This window comes from Myxocyprinus asiaticus, chromosome 14 (assembly GCF_019703515.2).
Source record: "Myxocyprinus asiaticus isolate MX2 ecotype Aquarium Trade chromosome 14, UBuf_Myxa_2, whole genome shotgun sequence".
In the NCBI taxonomy this organism is placed as follows: Eukaryota; Metazoa; Chordata; class Actinopteri; order Cypriniformes; family Catostomidae; genus Myxocyprinus; species Myxocyprinus asiaticus.
The window spans coordinates 40132393-40152977 of NC_059357.1; the positions used below are offsets into that span (position 1 = coordinate 40132393).

General features: G+C 38.3%; 1 protein-coding gene across 3 annotated transcripts in view; it reads left to right on the plus strand.

The window, feature by feature from the left end:
- LOC127451158 (TOM1-like protein 2) overlaps nucleotides 1-20585 on the plus strand; it is a 61161-nt gene that overhangs the window by 15963 nt on the left and 24613 nt on the right. For all 3 annotated transcript variants that reach the window (XM_051715631.1, XM_051715632.1, XM_051715630.1), the window contains exons 2-7: nucleotides 7463-7547; nucleotides 12609-12687; nucleotides 14386-14535; nucleotides 18981-19115; nucleotides 19190-19351; nucleotides 20422-20538. In XM_051715631.1, coding sequence (XP_051571591.1) covers nucleotides 7463-7547; nucleotides 12609-12687; nucleotides 14386-14535; nucleotides 18981-19115; nucleotides 19190-19351; nucleotides 20422-20538 — 728 coding nt within the window. The remainder of the gene's footprint in view (nucleotides 1-7462; nucleotides 7548-12608; nucleotides 12688-14385; nucleotides 14536-18980; nucleotides 19116-19189; nucleotides 19352-20421; nucleotides 20539-20585) is intronic.

The window sequence follows — 20585 nt, forward strand, 5'->3', positions numbered from 1 at the left end:
CAGTTTGATGGAAGAGCAGCTCAGGGTATGAATAAGGCATGAAGCATTTCCTGTGGCTCAGCAGACTACAGGAAGAGGCCTCACCAAGGCATGAATGTGTTGTTATGTTTCAGACACTGCCCAGTTTGTTGAGTGAAAGTTATGCCAAGCTAATGTCCAGCAGTGCTGGGAGTTTTGAGGTGCTTTGGCGTAATCGGTATCTTTGAGTCTACACATCCATTTTTGGACATTTCAGGTTTATTTGACCATATATCTATGGCTGCGTTCCACTTAACTTTTAACATCCATGCTAACTCCCCTATGCACTTCCCCTTGGGGGATTCCTCGCCGCCATTTTGGAAGTTTGTTCCACTTCGTTAAGCGAGCGAGGGAAGTTTCTGTTGACAGACCCTCAACCCCTCGATTTTGGCCGAGGGAGCGAGCCTACCCTGATGTACGCTTCAGGCAGCTCCATATCCCACAATGCAACTCAACTGTGACGTGACAGTAGATTGCACTTCATAAACCCCATCCCCAAACAGCTCTAATGTATGATGGAAGTGAAGTTAGGTAAATTAAGCAGTTTAGAAAAGTTATATTGAGATTTAACAGCATAATACTTGTAGCTACCTTAAACTGATTATCACAAAGTTACAGCCTATGTGTTCATTGTTATGTTAACATTTTAGTTTTTGTAAAGCTTGATTAGTCCTTTCTAGCAATTAATTCTAATTAAACAAAAATTAAACATATGAGATTTAAACATAAGCCTCTGAAATTACAACTAAACCTTACCTGAATCTGTGGTTACATCAATCTCTGAAAACTTTGTTTTCTCAGGTGCAAAAATCACTTAATAATTCCACAAATTGACATCAGCCTTCAACATGCTCCAAGTGATCAAGGGTTTAGGGTGTTTCAGTTAAACCCATTGCACGTCTTCCACCAGTAGCAGACACTCTTGCAACGTAAGCAGTGACGTACATCCGAGTCCATGAGATGGAGGGAAGTTTGCGAGGGAAAGGGATACAAATTTGAAATGGAACGCAGCCTATGTCAGCTTGATAATATCCTGTTGCATTGTGGGTGGTGAGAGCAGTTGGGTTTGTAGTTGTACTGTTTTTGTGATGGAGACCAATGCATGGGTCTGTGGTCATCCACCCTAGTGATCCAAATGTAGTCAAATTAATGATTGAAACAATCTGTTATTGTATGTATTACTACTTCAAGGACTGGTAACTAAATAGCCTATTCACACGCAAAATGATGCAAATTGCAGTTTTTGCACCAAAATAATTGCCACAAATGGCAAAATAAGTTTTCTGCGTTTCCACACACACGACCCTAGGGATTTTTTATGATTATGGCAAAAATCATAATCACGATTATTTTGGTCAATATTGAGATCATGATTATTTAACACAATTACTCATTGACTTTGGAAACATCATGCATTTACTGAACTTAAAAAAAAAACAACAACAAAAAAAACCCAGTGGATTTCCTTGAACTTGAAATGTAAACTGCACTGGGTAGGGGAGGAGGCTATTGTCATATGAGAATTATTTTATGTCATGTGTGGTAGTCAAATAAAGGAAAGCCTCCATCGCCATCATTAACAGCAGGGGTGCTCACACTACTATGGAATGAGATTCATGATTCATTAATTAATTCATTAATACTTTTTAAAGATACAAAAGTTACTCAGTCAAGAGCAGTGAGTGTTTTCTCATTTTCTTGTTATGGTTGTTTGATTACTATAATGACACACTAGACAGCAGCAGGTCTATTAGCTAACATTTATACTTACAAGTCCAACATTAACTGTTTACGTTCACGTAGACATCACTCTCTGTGTTTACATGAATACCTCACCAAGATTGGCATTTTGGTGGAATTTTGAATTTTAATGCACTGATCAGGTGCATTAGTGCGAGCATGTTCAGCACACACACATACACCGCCTGTCAATCAAACAAGGCACAGCTGTGATCGCTAGCGAATTATAAAATTACTTTCAACAGCAGAATAAGAATATGAACTTTCTAACAAGTGAGGCCAAGGCTATCACAAATATGGCTGGTTATTTTTTCGTTATTGACGTTTTAATCAGTCTGCTTGTCCGGTCGGGCAAGTAAAATTCTCTTTCACTTGCACCTTCAAAAATCCACTTGTCCCAGACAAGCGGACAAGCGTTAATGTCGAGCCCTAATTAAATATTGTATACAACATTCTCCAATAACAGTTTTTTCTTCTGCAGTAGAGCTCCTAAAGTAAATGTACGTTGTTTTAAAGGAGTTTTAGACATTATTTTGGAAAACAAGCCAAAAGAGACTAATCAAAAATGTATTTTGTTCCAGTGTATATTGGGCTAAGACTACACTCTCTCACCTTTATGTTCACTTCGATCCATCTTTAGCTCACAAAAAACAAAATTTCTTTTTTTAATAGAGCTGCGTATCGCCGATTTTCTTCATGAAAAGATGCACACAGTGAAAGTGACGCATATATTATGATTCACTATGTCGCGAGCCATCACGTTATAATCTAGCTGCAGCAAATGTGCGTGAGTGATTAGCATTCCCGCGCCAGAGTGTGTATCAGCCGGGAGAAGATTCAATCTCTTCCCCGGTCGCTTCACGCAACCCATAAATGTGATGCTGACCTCACAGAGAAATGCCAGTTTCGGAGTTTATTTTCCTTATTATTTGAACTTTAATAAAGGATGCTTTAAAGATATAACGCCTGGGTGTTTCATTGTGAAACGGAATGCGGCACAATAATAGTTTTATCTCAATTATCTTGTTCTCATAATTGTTGGAAGCCAAAATCATAATTGAAAATAAAATTTGATTAACTACCCAACCCTACATGACCCAAACGTTTACATTTTGTTAATTGGTTAGTCTTTTGCCATGAAGACAAATCATAAACAACATTTCTATACAGTCACACATCTGGAAACTTATGTGTCAGATGATGAAGTTCACATTTGTTTTTTAACGGGTGGCGTAGTCGTTTCATTCTAAAGCCGTTGGCCTAAAAATGGCCTTAAAAGTCAGTCAGCATATTTTAGCTGCATGCTCTTGTTTATGAGAATCACACCCAAGTTACATCAACTTTGATTTCATAAGATTGTGACATAAATTTAGCAGTCTTTTTTATCACACTTTAAACGCACAATCACATTGTAAAAAACTAGAGTGCATACTTGTGAATTGTATGTGCTAAAAAGTACTACTTTTAGATCTCACTGTTCCTCTACTGTGTGAAATCTAGTTTTCATCATCTAAAATCCTTTCAACTAGAGCAACAGTAGTCGGACATGTAACCTTATCTGTGCTACATTTGTGCAAGCCATGAGGAAAGAGACATCTGACTATTGAGTAATTATCCTGGCCTGGTAAGTTCAGGTCAAGCCCCCCCTCACAGATGGACTGCAGTAAAGCTGAAATCTCTTCTTCTAGGCGCTGATCTTCTCTTACAATGATCCACGTTTGCTTTTACATTTATGCATTTGGCAGACGCTTTTATCCAAAGCAACTTACAGTGCACTTATATCAGGGACAATCCCCCCGGAGTTAATGCCTTGTTCAAGGACACAATGGTGATGGCTGTGGGGACCGAACCAGCAACCTTCTGATTACCAGTTATGTGCTTTAGCCCACTACACCACCACCACTCCACGTTTGCATTGAGGAGTGTTGGGGAGTAACTTACAGAAGGGAGTGATGCTGCTAACTTAGCATTTTTCAGTAGTGTGATAATAGCTCACCTGTTTTCACAATTGTAGCTTTTCCAGTAACAAGCTATTTTTTAAACTAGTAGTTGTGTATTCATAGACATTAGACATTCTTTAGACATTTAGTCTAATTTTCAGTTCAAGCACCACCCTTGATGCGATTGAATATCTTAGCCTCTGAGTGGACTAGAAGCTCAATCTGTGTGTCATTAGAAAGCTGTGATCCTCCCCTTTGCGATGATATAACATTTTATCATCAATAGTCAAAAAAATATTTTTTGATGATTTGTTTTGTATGCTTTTCCTTCTGGACGGCATATTTTGTTCTGTACTTCTAAGATATAGCATTGGATTATTGAGCCAAGCAAGCTCACAGACAAGTAAACAATGGCTCAATTTTAGAGAACTTCCTAATGAAAAATCAGATATAATATTTTTCTATTATAAATAATAAGTTATTTGGGGCTTACAGTGGAGCAGAAAAGAGACATTTGTATATGATGACTTATAGAAATCATATTTCACTCTATGATTCTTTTGAAAATCTTTAGAACTGTTGTATTAGGGCAACAAAATTAACTGTATAGTCACATTTCTGAGAATGAGAGTTCTCATTTGATATATGACTTGTCCATTTATGTGCTAAGTGAAGGACTTTTATTTTTATATAAATATTTCTACCCATTACCTCTGGGGGGCACTAATTTTCTTCGTGAATGTTTTGAGGCCTTATTTTGTTATTTTAAGTAACATAAATGCAGAAGTGATGGTTATCTCTGAAAAGTTCAGATTTGAAGCTTTCAAATGATACATCATATGTGACATGTATACGGAGGCTTTAACGTTTTTTTGCGTAAACTCTTTGAGTCCATAGAGTGTAAGGGGTTAAAACACTTCTACCGTCTTTTTGACTGATGTTCTCACCTGTCTGTGTTTAAGCATATGTGTTTTGGTGTGCGTATGTTTGTCTGGCCGACGTCAATTACATATAAATAATGTAAATAAGTCGCTTTGGACTATAAGACGAGGACCTTTCAGATGATGAACGAAACCACGACTTATATTCCGGAAAATACAGTTCTATGTTTTCAACTGCAACCGTATACATTTCTCTTCGATTATGCCTCTCATCCACACTAGAACGCCGTTTTCCTCCACCAGAAATGGAGCGTTATGTGGTTATGGAGAGCGCTTTCGAAAGTCTCTGTTTTTCAGTAGAAGAAAACGCTGTTCCATTGTGGATGAGACGCGTAAACGTAGCAAAATCAGTGCATTTCAATCGCTGTGGATGTGGCTTATGTTAACAGAACTGTGGTTTCTTTTCTCATGTTACTATTTTAATTAAGATTTAAGAATATGAGCTGGCTAAATATTTTGATTTTATAATTTTATACAATGTAGTATAACATTTTATGCAGTTTTGCCAACAGTCAAGAATGTTCTCTGCAATAAACAAAGTAACGGTGTTGTTTGCTTTAGCCTATATTTATTTGTAATGCCCTCTTGTGGACTTCTTTTAAATCTGGTGATTGCTGATGTCTTCAAGCATGTTCCTCTTTAAAGGTGCACTCAAAAACATTTATTTTTATGTCATCTCGGACTTAAGCCACCTTTTCACTGCATTCGACAAACGATAGACCGGAAGTCATACATTTCCAATGGAGAGTTGCACGGGGGCTGCGTGAGCATGCGACCATCTCCGGATGCGACAGTTTTGATCCGATTTGAGCTTCGGCTGCGTTGAAATATTACAACTTGTGTGACTAGACTGTATCTGAACGTCCAACCGGATGTAATGTATGAATTCAAAATTATCAGCGTGAATTGAGAAATATCAATGGATTTTGACCTAAACTTCATTCTAAACGCCTGCTACTTCTGTATTTTGGTCAAGTATGAATGTAGAAGTCAGAATTTATTGTTTACATTGCAAATAGATCACATAAAGCTTTTTTAATTACAGTAAATTTATGATTAAATGTGTACATGTGCCATTTATTTCTGCACGCGCACAAACCTGCATATTTAAAATCACATCTATGAATTTCTGCTTCCTATTTGCTATGGTTGTTGTTGCTGTTAATTATTATAATAATAACTATAATAATTAATTAATAAATACTGAATGAATATTAATCATGAATTTCATTAAATTCGTCCATCTGCTCAACAAAATCACACATAGTAATGTCATTCTGAGGAAAACCCTTGATAGCTTCTCCCTCAATGAATAAAATCAGTTGCCAGCAAATTAACAGTTCATCATGAGAAATATAACAGTTGTATGTGAATTTCGGAGACACCTAGTGGTTTGGATGCAGCATCATTTCAAATCAATAGTTTTCAGTTTCAGATGTCATTGTAGAAATTTAGTATTCACAGTCAGCCATGATTACTTGAGTGAAGTGTCAAATAACAGGACGGTTACTGAGATTCAGTCGAGTAGTATTCATCTGGTCATGTGATTCTAACATGGCAGCCCCCATGTGTGGACCCTCTCCATGTAGAATAAAACTGCTTTTATAAGATTACTGATATGACTGGAGTCTTCATTTTAATGTGAGTGATCATGATTTCCTACATATATTGCAAAATTACAATTCAAGTCTTTAGGAATTCAACTTTTTTAATGAGGAAACAATTACTGAGTGCACCTTTTACGTTAGTTTGACGTTGTTAGTTTGATACTGTCACCCTTATAGAGATCCTTATTTATTTTGTGCCTGATAAACACTACTCTGATTTTTAAATAAATAGTTATATGATTGAAAAGATTTTGTTCCCTTAACTAGCTTTAATATAGTTGTATCAAAGTCCCTTTCAAGGCAAGTCAGTCCACTCGGCGGCTGTCTTTGGAACACTCCCGGGCAGCTATTTTCTGTGGATACAAGTGGCATAAAAGTGCAGCTCCTATCTACTTGAATGGGAAAAGACAGAAATCTCCAGAACGTTGGGTCAAGATTACGATCATAGAACAGATTTCAAATCAGCAGTTAAATCTGACAACACTGGTATTGTAAATTGTGCTGATAAATTGCGCTACTTTTTCAGGCTGGTCCAGCTAACGCGCATGTGCGTTCTCGAGTTGACCGACAGGTGATGTCTGTATCTAAAAGGTTACTGGCTCTTTAACCTGTAAGGAATTCCTTTTCTATATCCGCCATTTTGGTCGTTCCAATTTTTCTGCCATTCATTCTAATACAAGTGCTCTGTCTTGGGCTAAATAGTCTTTGGTTATATGTAAGGGATTATGTACACTCAGCCGGTAATTATCGCGAATTAAACCACGACTTAAGTCTTGCATCTCGCTGAAGGGGTTTATTTTGCAATATGGACTGTCAGACTTTACATCATCTATTATTTACACCATGTCCTAACCAGACACGACGCAACATCACGTCATGCAATATAAGTTTGCTTTGTTTTTTGACCACAGAATGCCGCGATTGACAGAATTAAGTATTACAGAGAATCATTTTTGTAAGTAGCTTGCCGTGTAGCTAACTAGCTCGCTACTTTTTTAGTAACTACTTTAAGTTATTTAAGGTGTTTTAAGTTATGTTATGAAATCACTTCCACAACACTGGGTTTGAGACACTGGTCATGTGACTGGAACTCATAATTGAGTTAATTGAGCACTTTAACTTAAACCCTTTGTTTAGTTGTGAGCTTGTGTTTGTTTGTTTGTTTGTTTGTTAGTAATTGACACCTGTTGAATTGGGTGTGATTTGTTTCTCACAGAAAAAGCCACAGATGGTTCCCTGCAGAATGAAGACTGGACACTCAACATGGAGATCTGTGACATCATTAATGAGACTGAGGAAGGGTGAGAGACCAGCGCACACACACATCATCTGCTGAACCCTCATTGGCTCATTCAGTAAGAAACAGAGCTTTATGAACAGCAGACTAACTGGCAATGTGCTGTCATAACATCCGTCAGTGCTCCATCAGTAATAGGTTTCCTATTGGCACTGTTTACTATTAAAGGCATAGTTCACCCAAAAATGTATTCCTGTATGACGTTAGAAGAAATTTTGAAGAAAGTTCTTGCTAATAAAAATTGAAGTTAATGGAGATTGGGGCTGTCGAGCTCCAAAAAGAATGATAAAGCACTATAAAAGCTGTCTTTTGCACTGTATTCCAAGTCTTCTGAAGCCATATGATAGCTTTGTGTGAGCAAAGGAACAAAATTTGAGTAGTTTTAACTGATAATTGTCCCCTCTACCAAAACTATTAAATCACATTTGTGCTCACATATATTAATTTATGCTGCATCGAGACGTGTTGCACCAGTTGTCACGTCAATGATGCCAAACGTCACTGGTTCTTGTGTCTCGTAACCATCCGGAATGTGCCTAGTTTGAATATGCAGAAGTGCAGATGAGTTTGACAGCTAGAGATTTAAAGGTTTTAAGCGATTAATGACTCTAATTTCAGAAGCAAAAATGTCAATTGATGACAGAATTTGGGTAAACTGTTCGAACACAAGTGTGTGGTGCTAAATACAGATCTTAACCAGGTCCAACCTGACACCAATTCAACAATTTTAGAGGAGGTCAGGGTAACATGTGACCACATTACATTTGTAGTGGAACTGCAGATGTGTTCCAGGCAGCCTTGTACTCGCAGTCATTGAAACCAAACAAAGGCTTTAAACTTTGACAGCGAGGTACGACTCTTAGAGAAAACAACCATCCTATCAATACATCTGTAAATGCCCTTTTACAGTACTTTTTTTGCACCCTATAATTCTTTCTGTCTGTTTCACACACAAACTCACCAAACTGGCACTACAGGCTCTTCTCTGTTTTGCTTGTGAGAACACTGGACTCTGTTGTGCCCTGCTTTGTTTGTGCTGGTATTTTCCTTCTGTATTCAAAGTTGTGGGAGTTTACAAGAATGTGAACCATGTTTCCTGTTTTTAATTATTTATTTAATCATTCACATAAACGCCCCACTAAGTAGATTATGTTTAAGCGTACATTTGGACTTGTATTGGGCTTTGTAACAATATCCGTGCCTTTTATGGTTGAGTACGCAAAACTTTTGATGTACTGTGACATTTAAGTACTAGGTTATTTAATACAGAAAATGCCAGTTGCTTTTTGTCCCTGCTGTTTCTTTTTTTCACTTCAGTCATATCGTTCAACTTTCCATAATGCAAGAGGCTGTTACTACAGTTTCTCTTCTCTCTTAGACCTTCAAGTGCATAATTTCACACAAATGCAAATGAGGTTGAGAGCGACGTACAATCTGTTCAACCATTGTACTGCCTTAAAGGGATAGTTTACCTGAAAAGGAAAATTCTGTCATCATTTACTCATCCTCATGTTGTTCCGAACCTGTATAACTTTCTCTTACATTGAACACAAAAGGAGATGTTAGGCAGAATGTTAGCCTCAGTCACCATTCACTCTTTCTTCTAACGTGGAAAGACATATTGGTTTGTAACGACATGAGGATTAGTCGTAATTTTCCATTTTTTTCTCCCCAATTTGGAATGCCCAAATCCCATTGCGCTCTGAGTCCTCGTGGTGGTGTAGTGACTCGTCTCAATCCGGGTGGCGGAGGATGAATCTCAGTTGCCTCCGCGTCTGAGACCGTCAGTCCGCGCATCTTATCACGTAGCTTGTTGAGCACGTTACCGCGAAGACATAGCGCGTGTAGAGGCTCACGCTATTCTCCGTGGCACAACTCACCACGCGCCCCACCGAGAGCGAACCACGAGGAGGTTAACCCATGTGAAGCAACCGGACCAATTTGGTTGCTTAGGAGTCCTGGCTGGAGTCACTCAGCACACCTGAATTCGAACTCGCAGCTTGGTGATAGTCAGCGTCAATACTCGCTGAGCTACCCAGGCCCCCCGTAATTTTCATTTTTGAGTGAACTCAAACTGTAGGTTCATACAGTAGGTCACGTACACAGTTTTTTGTCCACTGACAGTTTTTAAAGGCATTTTATTGTTTTGCGGACATAACGATCAACACCAAGGTACACAACAGTATGATCAGTACGGGGTAGATTACTTCTGAATGAACATGTCTAAAATGAAATCATTGACAAAATCACACGTCTAAAATGTAATCATAATGTAATCTCTTGGATTACATGTTTTAGGTAATGTAATTTGATTACTTTCAGATTACTTCTGATCTCTCTGTCTATGTGTGTGTAGTAGATGACAGAGAGCAGAGCACTCTGAAGTGCGCAGCACATACATACTATATATTTATTTAATTGAATCACAGCTTTTTCGGGTTTAATAAACACACTGGACCATGTAGTGCACTGCTTATCCGGAGGTGAGAAACTTCTGTCAAAAATGCTAAATATAACAGCTTTATTTAAATGGACATGTCAAAAGGCAAAAAAAAGACAATATTTTACTATATATAGATTGCTGTATGATTACAGTTTTAATGAATTCATTTGATAAGACACCATATTGATAATTTCTTTTATTAAACTGTCAAATAAAGAATTCAGAAAAAATAACCATCTAATAACCACAACATACATCATGACCTCTCATGTGTTTTTGCTTAAATATTACACTGGTTGGTCACATAAAATATCCTGGAAAATTATGCCTTGAAAAGAGTGGGAACCCTGATGTAATCCGGTACTACCCAGCACTGACTATGGCATATGGAATAGACTATACTTGCTTCCATCTAGGGCTGGGTATAAATACAGATTTCCTGATTCGATTCCGATTCACAAGCTCTTAATTCGATTCAGTTCCAGTTTCAGGTTTTGATTTGATTTGATTTCCATTAACTTAGGTATATTTCAGTTATACTATCCAGTTTGCTTGCGTATAAGCAATTTATTGATTCTCAATACCAATTTTGATACCACAACAAAATATGAGAAAACATTGTTAATCAAAATCGATTTTAATACATTCATAATTTTGAAAGCTACTAGAGTAATCAAGCCAAGAGCAGTGAGTTGTTTCAAAGTCTTTCTTGCAAGTCAGTCTTCTGTCGGCCATCTTTGGAATGCTTTCGGGAAGCTGTTTTCAGTCGTGCCAGTGCAGCTCCTATCTACTTGAATGGGGAAAGAACGAAATCGGCAAAACGGTTGGTCAAGATTACGATCAAACAACATATTTCTAATCAGCAGTAAAATCTGACAACACTGGAATCATAAATTGTGCTTATTTACCTCAGATTACGAACAAAAATTAATTAACTAATGCGCATGCACATGCACGTTCTTGAGTTCACTGACATGTGATGTCTGTATCTAAAAGGTGATTGGCTGAACTTTTACATGTAAGGCGAAATATCCGTTGACCGTTGGGTGTTCCAATTTCTCCAATTCATATTAATAGAAGTGGCCCGTCTCTGCTAAATAATCTGTGTTAGTTTTCTTGTTGTTGTTGTTTGATTATTATTAACATAGTTGATAAGAGCAGGTATACTAGGCTCAAAACTCTTTTTTTTATTTATACAGCCACACTTCCATCCCTCACACATTTTAATTTATGTAAAATTAAAAATGCCGTCTACTTTGAGTCTGCATTTAACCTTCAGGAGCCCATGTTTTTAATTCTTGCTTATAAAAGCCTTTTACATCTGATGCTTAAAGAGACATTATCTTTGATTCCAGCACAGGAAAAACAAACCCAAACCCAAACCCAAATGCTGCTGCTTATGTAAGTCTGGAGCTGAGGAACTTTCCGACATTGGTTTACAGTGCTCTCGGTAGTTACACTGATGGTGTCAAACCAATAATTTCTCTGCTGAGCAGCTCAGGGACGTGTTCTTTTTTTGTGACAGTGTGAGCTGTAGTCATAGATTGTGGCCATGTTCCCAATAGCATACTTTTCTTTTTTTTGGATTTTTCCCCTTTTTCTCCCAATTTGGAATGCCCAATCCCTAATGTGCTTTTAAGTCCTCGTGGTCGCATAGTGATTCGCCTCAGTCCGGGTGGTGGAGGACGAATCCCAGCTGCCTCCGCGTCTGAGATCGTCAACCCGTGCATCTTATCACGTGGCTTGTTGAGCATGTTGCCACGGAGACATAGCGCGTGTGGAGGCTTCACGCCATCCACTGCGGCAACAATGCTCAACTCACCACGCGCCCCACCGAGAACGAACCACATTATAGCGATCAGGAGGAGGTTACCCCATGTGACCCTACCCTCCCTAGCAACTGGGCCAATTTGGTTGCTTAGGAGACCTGGCTAGAGTCACTCAGCACGCCCTGGGATTCGAACTAGCGAACTCCAGGGTTGGTACCCAGCGTCTTTACCACTGGCCCCCCCCCAATAGCATACTTGACTTGCTGATATGGCCTTCCTTTACACATATCCAAGCAGTACCATAGGGTGTCCATATTTGTCATTTTATGGTACGAAAGGGAGTTTTCAAAATTAATGAAAGTAAATGAGATCCAAACTAAATTGCTGAAATGAAATTAACACTTTTATTTACTAAAAAGTAAAAAATAAAAATAGAATTAATAAATAAAACAGGAATAGATTATCATCCATTGTCAAGTCCACTGTCATTTTGGAAATGATATTAGGCGAAATGTCCACTTCTGTTAATAGGCCGAACTTGAAAAGTTATTGAATGGCCAAAATATCAACCAATTCATTGGCCTGGCCAATATATGTCTACTAATTTGATACTAGTTTGATCAAACACCACAAGGGTTGATTTATGAGCTATCAGCATTGTGCCCTTGATCAAGACACTACTTCAAAAAGCTCAGGTTACTGAATCTGTAATAAGTGATACGTGTAAGAGCAGCATACTTGGCTAAAAACATCAGCTAGATTGCAAAGCTGCAATGCAGTATGAAGTATGTATAATTTCTCTTAAAAGCTCTTTTAGCTCTTGTCAAGTCATCTACACTGTGTGTGCCCACAGGCCCAAAGATGCCATGCGTGCGGTGAAGAAGAGACTCAACGGCAACAGAAACTTCAGGGAAGTGATGCTGGCTCTCACTGTAAGTGACTGATAGCTGAACATGAAAGTATTTGGACACTTAAAATGTCATTACATTAAAAAAAACCCCATCAAAGTAGTAGATTAACTGTTCAAAATGAAGATGAAAAGTATTTGGACACATTGTGGTTGTCAAATGTTGTCCATAGTTAATGTGAACTACACCTGTGGCTATTCTGCAAGAGCAGCGTTTCTCAAACTGGGGTCCGCGGACACCCCCGAGGGTCCTTTTCAAATAGCCAGGGGGTCTGTGGGAAATCCCTGGATTGTGAACATTGTGTTGCAATGTTGTAAGCCATAAAAAAACTTCTTGATATAAAGCTACTGACTATTATAAAAATACAACATAATAGAAGTTTTGAACAATGTAATCAAACAGCCTATAGGCTATAAGTTGTAGATTCTGGACCGCAAATTTAAGTGTGGGGAAATTCCATGGTGACAGCAACTTCTCTTATTGGTGAATGAATATCACTTTACATGTGTTATTTACAGAAGTTTCTGCAGATGACATTGGACAATATCCATCTGACATTGAGACACAGAGCTGTTGCTCCATCCAGTAAAAGGAAGAAGGGGTTTAACAACATGTATTTTAAGTTATATCGACCACAGTGAGAGTGAATATTCACAAGCCATAGACCAGCACTGGCTTAGCAAGTTTCCCATTTCTGACTGTATATACTTATAATTATTTTGGTTAATCTTGCTAGATAAAGTATGCTACTGTCATATTATAAGTTAGTATAATATGACAATTGACGATCCAGTTTCACGTCAAACACGATCATATATTTTAACCATATCATCTGTCTAATAGTGGTCAGTATTAGGTCATTTCATTGTATTTATGCAGTATACAGTATATATTTTTTCACTTCAGCGTAACTGTCATTTATGTGAATATAAATCGCGTCCCGTCCGCTGCCGAAAGGAAGAGAGCTGTAGGAATAGGCCTACTTATGAAAACTTTTTATTCTCCCTTCCTTCCTTTTATTTGCAGAAAAGCAAAAAGTGACCATTAACAATGACATCATTTGAAACATTAAATAATGATTAGTGTTGTTTAATTATCAACAACAATGTGATATTATAGTAACAAATAAAAACGAATGAATCAATCCTCAACTGTTTATTTTTCTTCATAAGAATATGGTGCTTTACTCATGTTTAAACTCATGCTTTGACTATAGGTGGAAATTAAAATAATTTATGAAAAAAATCAGTAGGCTACTATTTGAGCTTTGTAGTGTTCTCTGTGATGTTTAATCCTGTGGATGATGCTAAAACCTCAGCTGAGCAACAGACTGTCTCCCTGCCTTCATTTTATGGTGTTTGTTTGTGCTCTCTTTGATCTGAATCGTTTGTATTGTTGAATTTCTCACTTGTAAATTGCTGTACAATCGCTAGATGTAAATGTAATTGAAACACTTTGCACACAGAAGCCTGACACAAAAGGACAGCAGTGCCTGGCCATTCTTATTGGAGATAATTCTTATACTTCTAGTAAATAATATAATATTTGTTGTGATGGTGGTGGTGGGGTGGGGGTCCGCGAAGAATGTGGGGTTATGAAATGAGTCCTTGGTTCAAAAAAGTTTGAGAAACCCTGTTCTAGAGCATCCGTGTAACTTCATACATCCAATAAAAATGTCTTGATGAAGAATCTCAACTACTTTCTGTCCTTTATATCATCTAGGTGCTGGAGACTTGTGTGAAAAACTGCGGACACCGTTTTCATGTCCTTGTTGCCAACAGAGACTTTATTGAAGGTGTCATGGTGAAGATCATCTCTCCTAAGACCAACCCCCCTGCCATAGTACAAGACAAAGTGCTATCACTGATTCAGGTGTGTGGCCAAATCCAGATTAACACCTTTCATTTGTTTCTGCAATAATAACATGCAATCACAGTTGCCTGAACTCTAAAGATGCGGTCACATTTACCTTTGCACGGTGAAATTCTGTGGGCGAAGAAGGCGTGGGTGGACGTTGAGCGCGTGAAGCCAGCAAAAAATGAATTGCCAAGCAGCCTCTTTTTAATACTGCACTTTATACTCTGTGAGTGTGAAGTTAACTCGCCACTAAAATGAGATCCTTCTCCATTGTGAATATTCAGTATAACTGTATATGAAGCACCGCCCACACAGATCACTGCCAAACCAAGCAAATTCCATGACAGTCCTGGTTCAACGTGGCGAATTAGGACTGTCAAATTAAAATTAGAAAAAAATGCACATTCGAATGCTAAAACTGTGCATTCGAATTTTGGATGTGTGCCAAGAACTGACGATGACCTCAGATCGATCGCATTCTTGCGCTAACAAAGGCTAGACACAGCGCAACAAATACAGTTTAACAGAAAGCATGTGTCTCAATATGCTTTTAGACACATCGTCTAAAAAACAGCGCTCTTGCACGAGACGCTGAATAAACAAAAACAAAGGGAAACAAAGACATTTGTCTAGCATGCGTTTGCATAGAAAAACAAATGGATGGTTGCAAAAGCGATCGGTGTGAACAGCTCCTTACAGTTGGTGGAGGTCTTTGGCCATTGGGTCTTGCTCTCTTATAAGCCTTTCTCAGATTAAGCAATTCGTTTTTTAAACGCTTTGTCAGGAAAGATGTTCAACTTGGAAATGTTTGGCCAGCCCCTGGCCTGGGCTCATAGTCTGAGCCGCTTCACCACCGAGTTCAGCCGAATACCACTGCTATCTGGGAATATTGCTACCCTACATACAACTGTACTGAATAAAAACAATGTGGTATTTCGCTGTTATTGTGAAGTTTAAGTCTGGGGTAGTATAATGCGGCATCAGTGCAAGTTTAACACCATGTGAATTGTCTATTGAAGTGTCCCCCCACTCCTCCCCATTTTACTTTTGAATTAACATTTGAGAATATAGACCGACTAAAACTTTTTATTTATTTATTTTATGCACATTAGTTGAAAATGAAATGCTCTTTTTTAACAGCCAGGAATGTTCTTTGCAATAATATAACACGGTGCTGTTTAGATGGTTGCAAAAGTATTTGGTGTGAACTGCCCCTTACAGTTGGTGGAGATACTTGGCCATTGCGTTTTGCTATCTTATAAGCAGTAATATATCACGGTGCTGTATGGTTTATGTATTCAATGTGCCCTCTTGTGGACTAAGGAAACTACGTCAATTTAAAAATCAGCTGACTTTAAAATTCAAATTTAATTAAAATTTTGAAAATATTTAAGGGACAAATTTTAATTTAGCTTCTCTTCCCAACTGACAGCCCTACGGCGAATATGCCCATCAAAGTTCACCAAACTTAGGGGACCTGGGTAGCTCAGTGGTAAAAGACGCTGGCTACCACCCCTGGAATTCGCTAGTTTGAATCCCAGGGCGTGCTGAGTGACTCCAGCCAGGTCTCCTAAGCAACCAAATTGGCCCGGTTGCTAGGGAGGGTAGAGTCACATGGGGTAACCTCCTCGTGGTCGCTATAATGTGGTTCGTTCTCGGTGGGGCACGTGGTGAGTTGAGCACGGATGCCGCGGTGGATGGTGTGAAGCCTTCACACACGCTATGTCTCCGTGGCAACGCGCTCAACAAGCCACGTGATAAGATCCATGGGTCGATGGTCTCAGACGTGGAGGCAACTGGGATTCGTCCTCCACCACCCAGATTGAGGCGAATCACTACGCAACCACGAGGACTTAAAAGCGCACTGGGAATTGGGCATTCCAAATTGGGTGAAAAAGGGGCAAAAAAAAAAGTTCACCAAACATGAACTACACACGAAATCCTCGAGGGCAAATTCTTCGCCATTGGAAGACCTTCTAGCTAAATTCCCATTAAAATGACTGTATTTCAAACACCTTATTTCTGATCTTTCCTCCGGATGTCCACTGTCTCACGAGCAAATGACACATTGCAATATTGCTCTTGTCTCGAGTAAAACACGCATTTGATTTAGCTGCCAACTGGTTGCGTGGCCACTACATGGAGAGAAATTAAGGGGAATTTTAGGCAAAATGCCATTAAAAGTCATAAAATTGCTCCCGAAATTCAAAATGTGGGGGCAAAAAATGGCCTTGTATTAAATTTGTTTGTTGTTTATTTGTAATCTCTGCTATAGTAGATGTTGAAGTACTTTTAAGGGCATAATACATTCTTAGACGTAAGAATTTTTATTAATGAGTTGATTAAATTGACATTTTGACATAAATGGATAAGACACAGTTTATGTTTAAAATTGTTACAAAAAAATACCCATGAGAATCAAATACAGGGGGCAAGTATTGACCCTAAATGTAAAAATAATTTCTGACACTGGGTCACTACTGAAATAAAGTGATTTAATTGTGAGGAAACTTAGCCATTATTTTCTATAAAATATATAAGATAAATAGTGCCATTTTACTGGTATTATTGTTTAGTAGGAGACTTACTTTTCTCTTTTCTTTGAAACTGAATGTAGTCAGATGATGTTCATTTAATGTTGTAATATTTGGATTAGTTTACTGATTCAGGGTCCACGCTCACGGAAAACCTGGAAATATCAGGGAATTTTAAAATTGTGATATCCAAGCCTGAAAAAAATCATGCAAATTAATAAATCTTAAAAATCACAGACTTTTCGTGAAATATGTCATGTTTTTTAGCTTTGTTTAGCTCTGAAATATTTTATTGGCACATTGTACTCTTGTACTGTTATTGTATTTCAAGTAGCCTGTTTGTACATGTATTTCATGTGTTTTCTTTTGGTGCAATAAGCAATCTTAAAGGTGCTGTAAGCGATTTGTTTTTTTCATGGAAAGTTATGCAAAAATTGCTCATACTCCCTGGAAGATATTACTGAAATAATTGTCATGAGATATCTCACTGTTCACTGTGACAACTCTAGACTCTGTAAACTGCAAACAAAAATGTGTCCGCGGGCCACGGTCTCTGACGATTTCGACCTGTCAGTCATTTTGCGCATTCTCGTAGTATTGTAGTTTCAGCAAACGATTAGGCTAACTGCCATTTTTATGCCATGTTGTTCATAACAGTTGTCAGTTGAGGGTGCTATTTTAACAACCGTTTCTGCACATTGTCAGTCTCAATAAAGCTCATTTGGTATCTTTGGAGGGTGGGGTTTTGGAAAGAGGGGGTGTGGCTAATCCAACGGCTCAGTCTCGTTGAAGTAGAGCGGCTAAAATTGCTTACAGCACCTTTAAGTACCGGTAGTTTGTCTTTCTTTTTCTTGCAAAGTATTTAAAGTATACTATACATGCATTTTAAAAAATGCAGAATTGAATTGTTAATCCAGTCGGATTTCATTTTGAATCAAATCGTTCTAAATTTGCAAAAATCATTTTTTGAATCGAATTGAAAGCCTATGAATCGTGAATCGAATCGATTCGCTTGCAACCCAAAGATTCACACCCCTAGTGTGCAGACACCTAGCGTTCGTGTCTGACCAAAGTATACTTTGTCCCTGATAATAGTTGTGAAGTATTTCGAATTAACAGTAGAGAGTCTTCTAATTTTTGTTTCCTAAAATTGTCAGAGACATACACAGAATGACAAAAGAAAACATTTCAGCCATGTTGAATTTTCTGAAAAACATTTTCTCGGAAGTGTGATGCTGTCACATATAGGAGTGTCCTGATGGACAGCATGCACAAATTCATCCACTTGTGTGAGCCACTGATAGCCGGCACCCAGTTCACTTTGTGCAGTGCAGCGCTGACCTGTCTGGTTGGGCATAAATACATATTAATACGGTCAGTTATGTATTAGTTGAACGTAAACAGACATCAGAAAATCAGATGCATGCTTAAATATCAAAAGTTTTGCTTGGCTAAAACTAGGAAATTACATATTGAGTGTTCAGTGATGACCAGTTAACCTACTGTATATACTGTAAATTCAATGTGAAAACTCACAAACACATAAACACAGAAGCAATCTGAGGAAGAATCTCAAATTTCATAGACTTTCAGGCCCTCTTACCGCCACTATTGTGCAACAACTATATTCCTAACATCCAGAGCATCTGTTCTGCCAAATTTGCCAATTGTGGTCCTTTTCTCCTCTTTCCCATCTGCTTGAACCCCAGTGCTTGCCAGTTTTGGTTGTTTTTCAAGAGTGGTCAAAAGCAATAGTGGTTAATGAATGATAGGGAAGGACAATTCAATGTGTATGTGTTTGAATTTGTAGGCTCCTGTTACCAACTAAAGATCAAGAGTCACTTCCTGTGGGACAGCCCCTTCACTTCCCATCCAGCCCACTGTATGTTAACCAATCATCTCTCTGCGTTTGTGTCTTTTCCTCAGGCTTGGGCAGATGCTTTCAGGAGTAGCCCAGACCTCACTGGAGTTGTACATATTTATGAGGAGCTGAAGAGGAAAGGAATTGAGTTTCCCATGGCAGATCTGGATGCTTTGTCACCAATCCACACACCTCAACGGGTAAGACATATTCAACAAAACACACTTTCATATCTGTTTTCATTCATTTCTTCCCATCTTGTTTGTCTTTATAGGGTGTACCCGAGGTGGATCCAGGCACACACAAGTACAGTGCGCCCTCCAAGCCCAAGACAGCATCTCAGACAGCTCCTAAACCTGCTGCTGCCGTGACCCAAAACTTTGACCCCACCCAGATCCCAACTGTATTGGGTCCCATTACAGCAAACCCAGAGCAGGTCACACTCCCCACAGAATTGACTTTCGAACATTCAGCACTACAATGCTATGCGTAAAATCTAATATTCTGCATAGAAAATGCTAGATTTTCTGCTACTGTCATTTTGAAACTGAAATCATGGATTAGCTGTACAATATGACAGTTATATTCTTAAAGGGATAGTTCACCCAACAATGAAAATTCTCTCATCATTTACTCACCCTCATTCCATCCCAGACGTGTATGACTTTCTTTCTTCTACAGAACAGAAACGAAGATTTTTAGAAGAGTATTTCAGCTCTGTAGGTCCATACAATGCAAGTGAATGGTGACCAGACCCTTGAAGCTCCAAAAAGCACATAAAGGCAGCATACAAGTAATCCAGCATACAAGAGTCCAGTGTTAAATCTATGTCTTTAGAAGCGATATAATAGGTGTGGGTGAGAAACAGATCAATATTTATATCCTTTTTAATACTATAGTAAAAGATTTATAGTGAAAAAAGGATTTAAATATTGATCTGTTTCTCACCCAAAGTGATTGCATCGCTTCAGAAGACATATACTAAACCACTGTATTAATTTGGAGTACTTTTATGCTGCCTTTATGTGATTTTTGGAGCTTCAAATGCCTGGTCACCATTCACTTGCATTGTATGGACCAACAGAGCTGAGATATTCTTCTGAAAATATTTGTTTGTGTTCAACAGAAGAAAGAAAGTCAGACACATCTGGGATGGCATGAGGGTGAGTAAATGATGAGAGAAGTTTCATTTTTGGGTGAATTATCCCTTTAAAAAATGTATTACTAGGTTATTACTTTACACTTGTAAAACATTTTAGTAATCAGAACCAATAGAGCGCCACAGTCTGGTTCTGGGAATAAATATCCCATTAATTTGCTTTATTAAAAAAAGTAAATATTAATATAAATATAATTTAAGTTTAAACAATGGTATTTTTTGGTATCAAAGTACTGGTACTACTATATAGAATGTTTTAGTTCAGAACTAAGATTAATGTGCACTCAGGAAACCAGCCCTGTATTTGTTTGTGGTTTCAATTTCAAATATTTTGTTTGTGTGAACAGATCGCAAGGCTGAGAAGTGAGCTGGATATTGTGCGTGGGAACATTAAAGTGATGTCAGAGATGCTGACAGAGATGGTGCCAGGCCAAGAGGACACTTCTGATCTTGAACTACTCCAGGTCTGAGTGCCTCCAGCTATACTCGCTCCTTTACAGAGAACATGCAT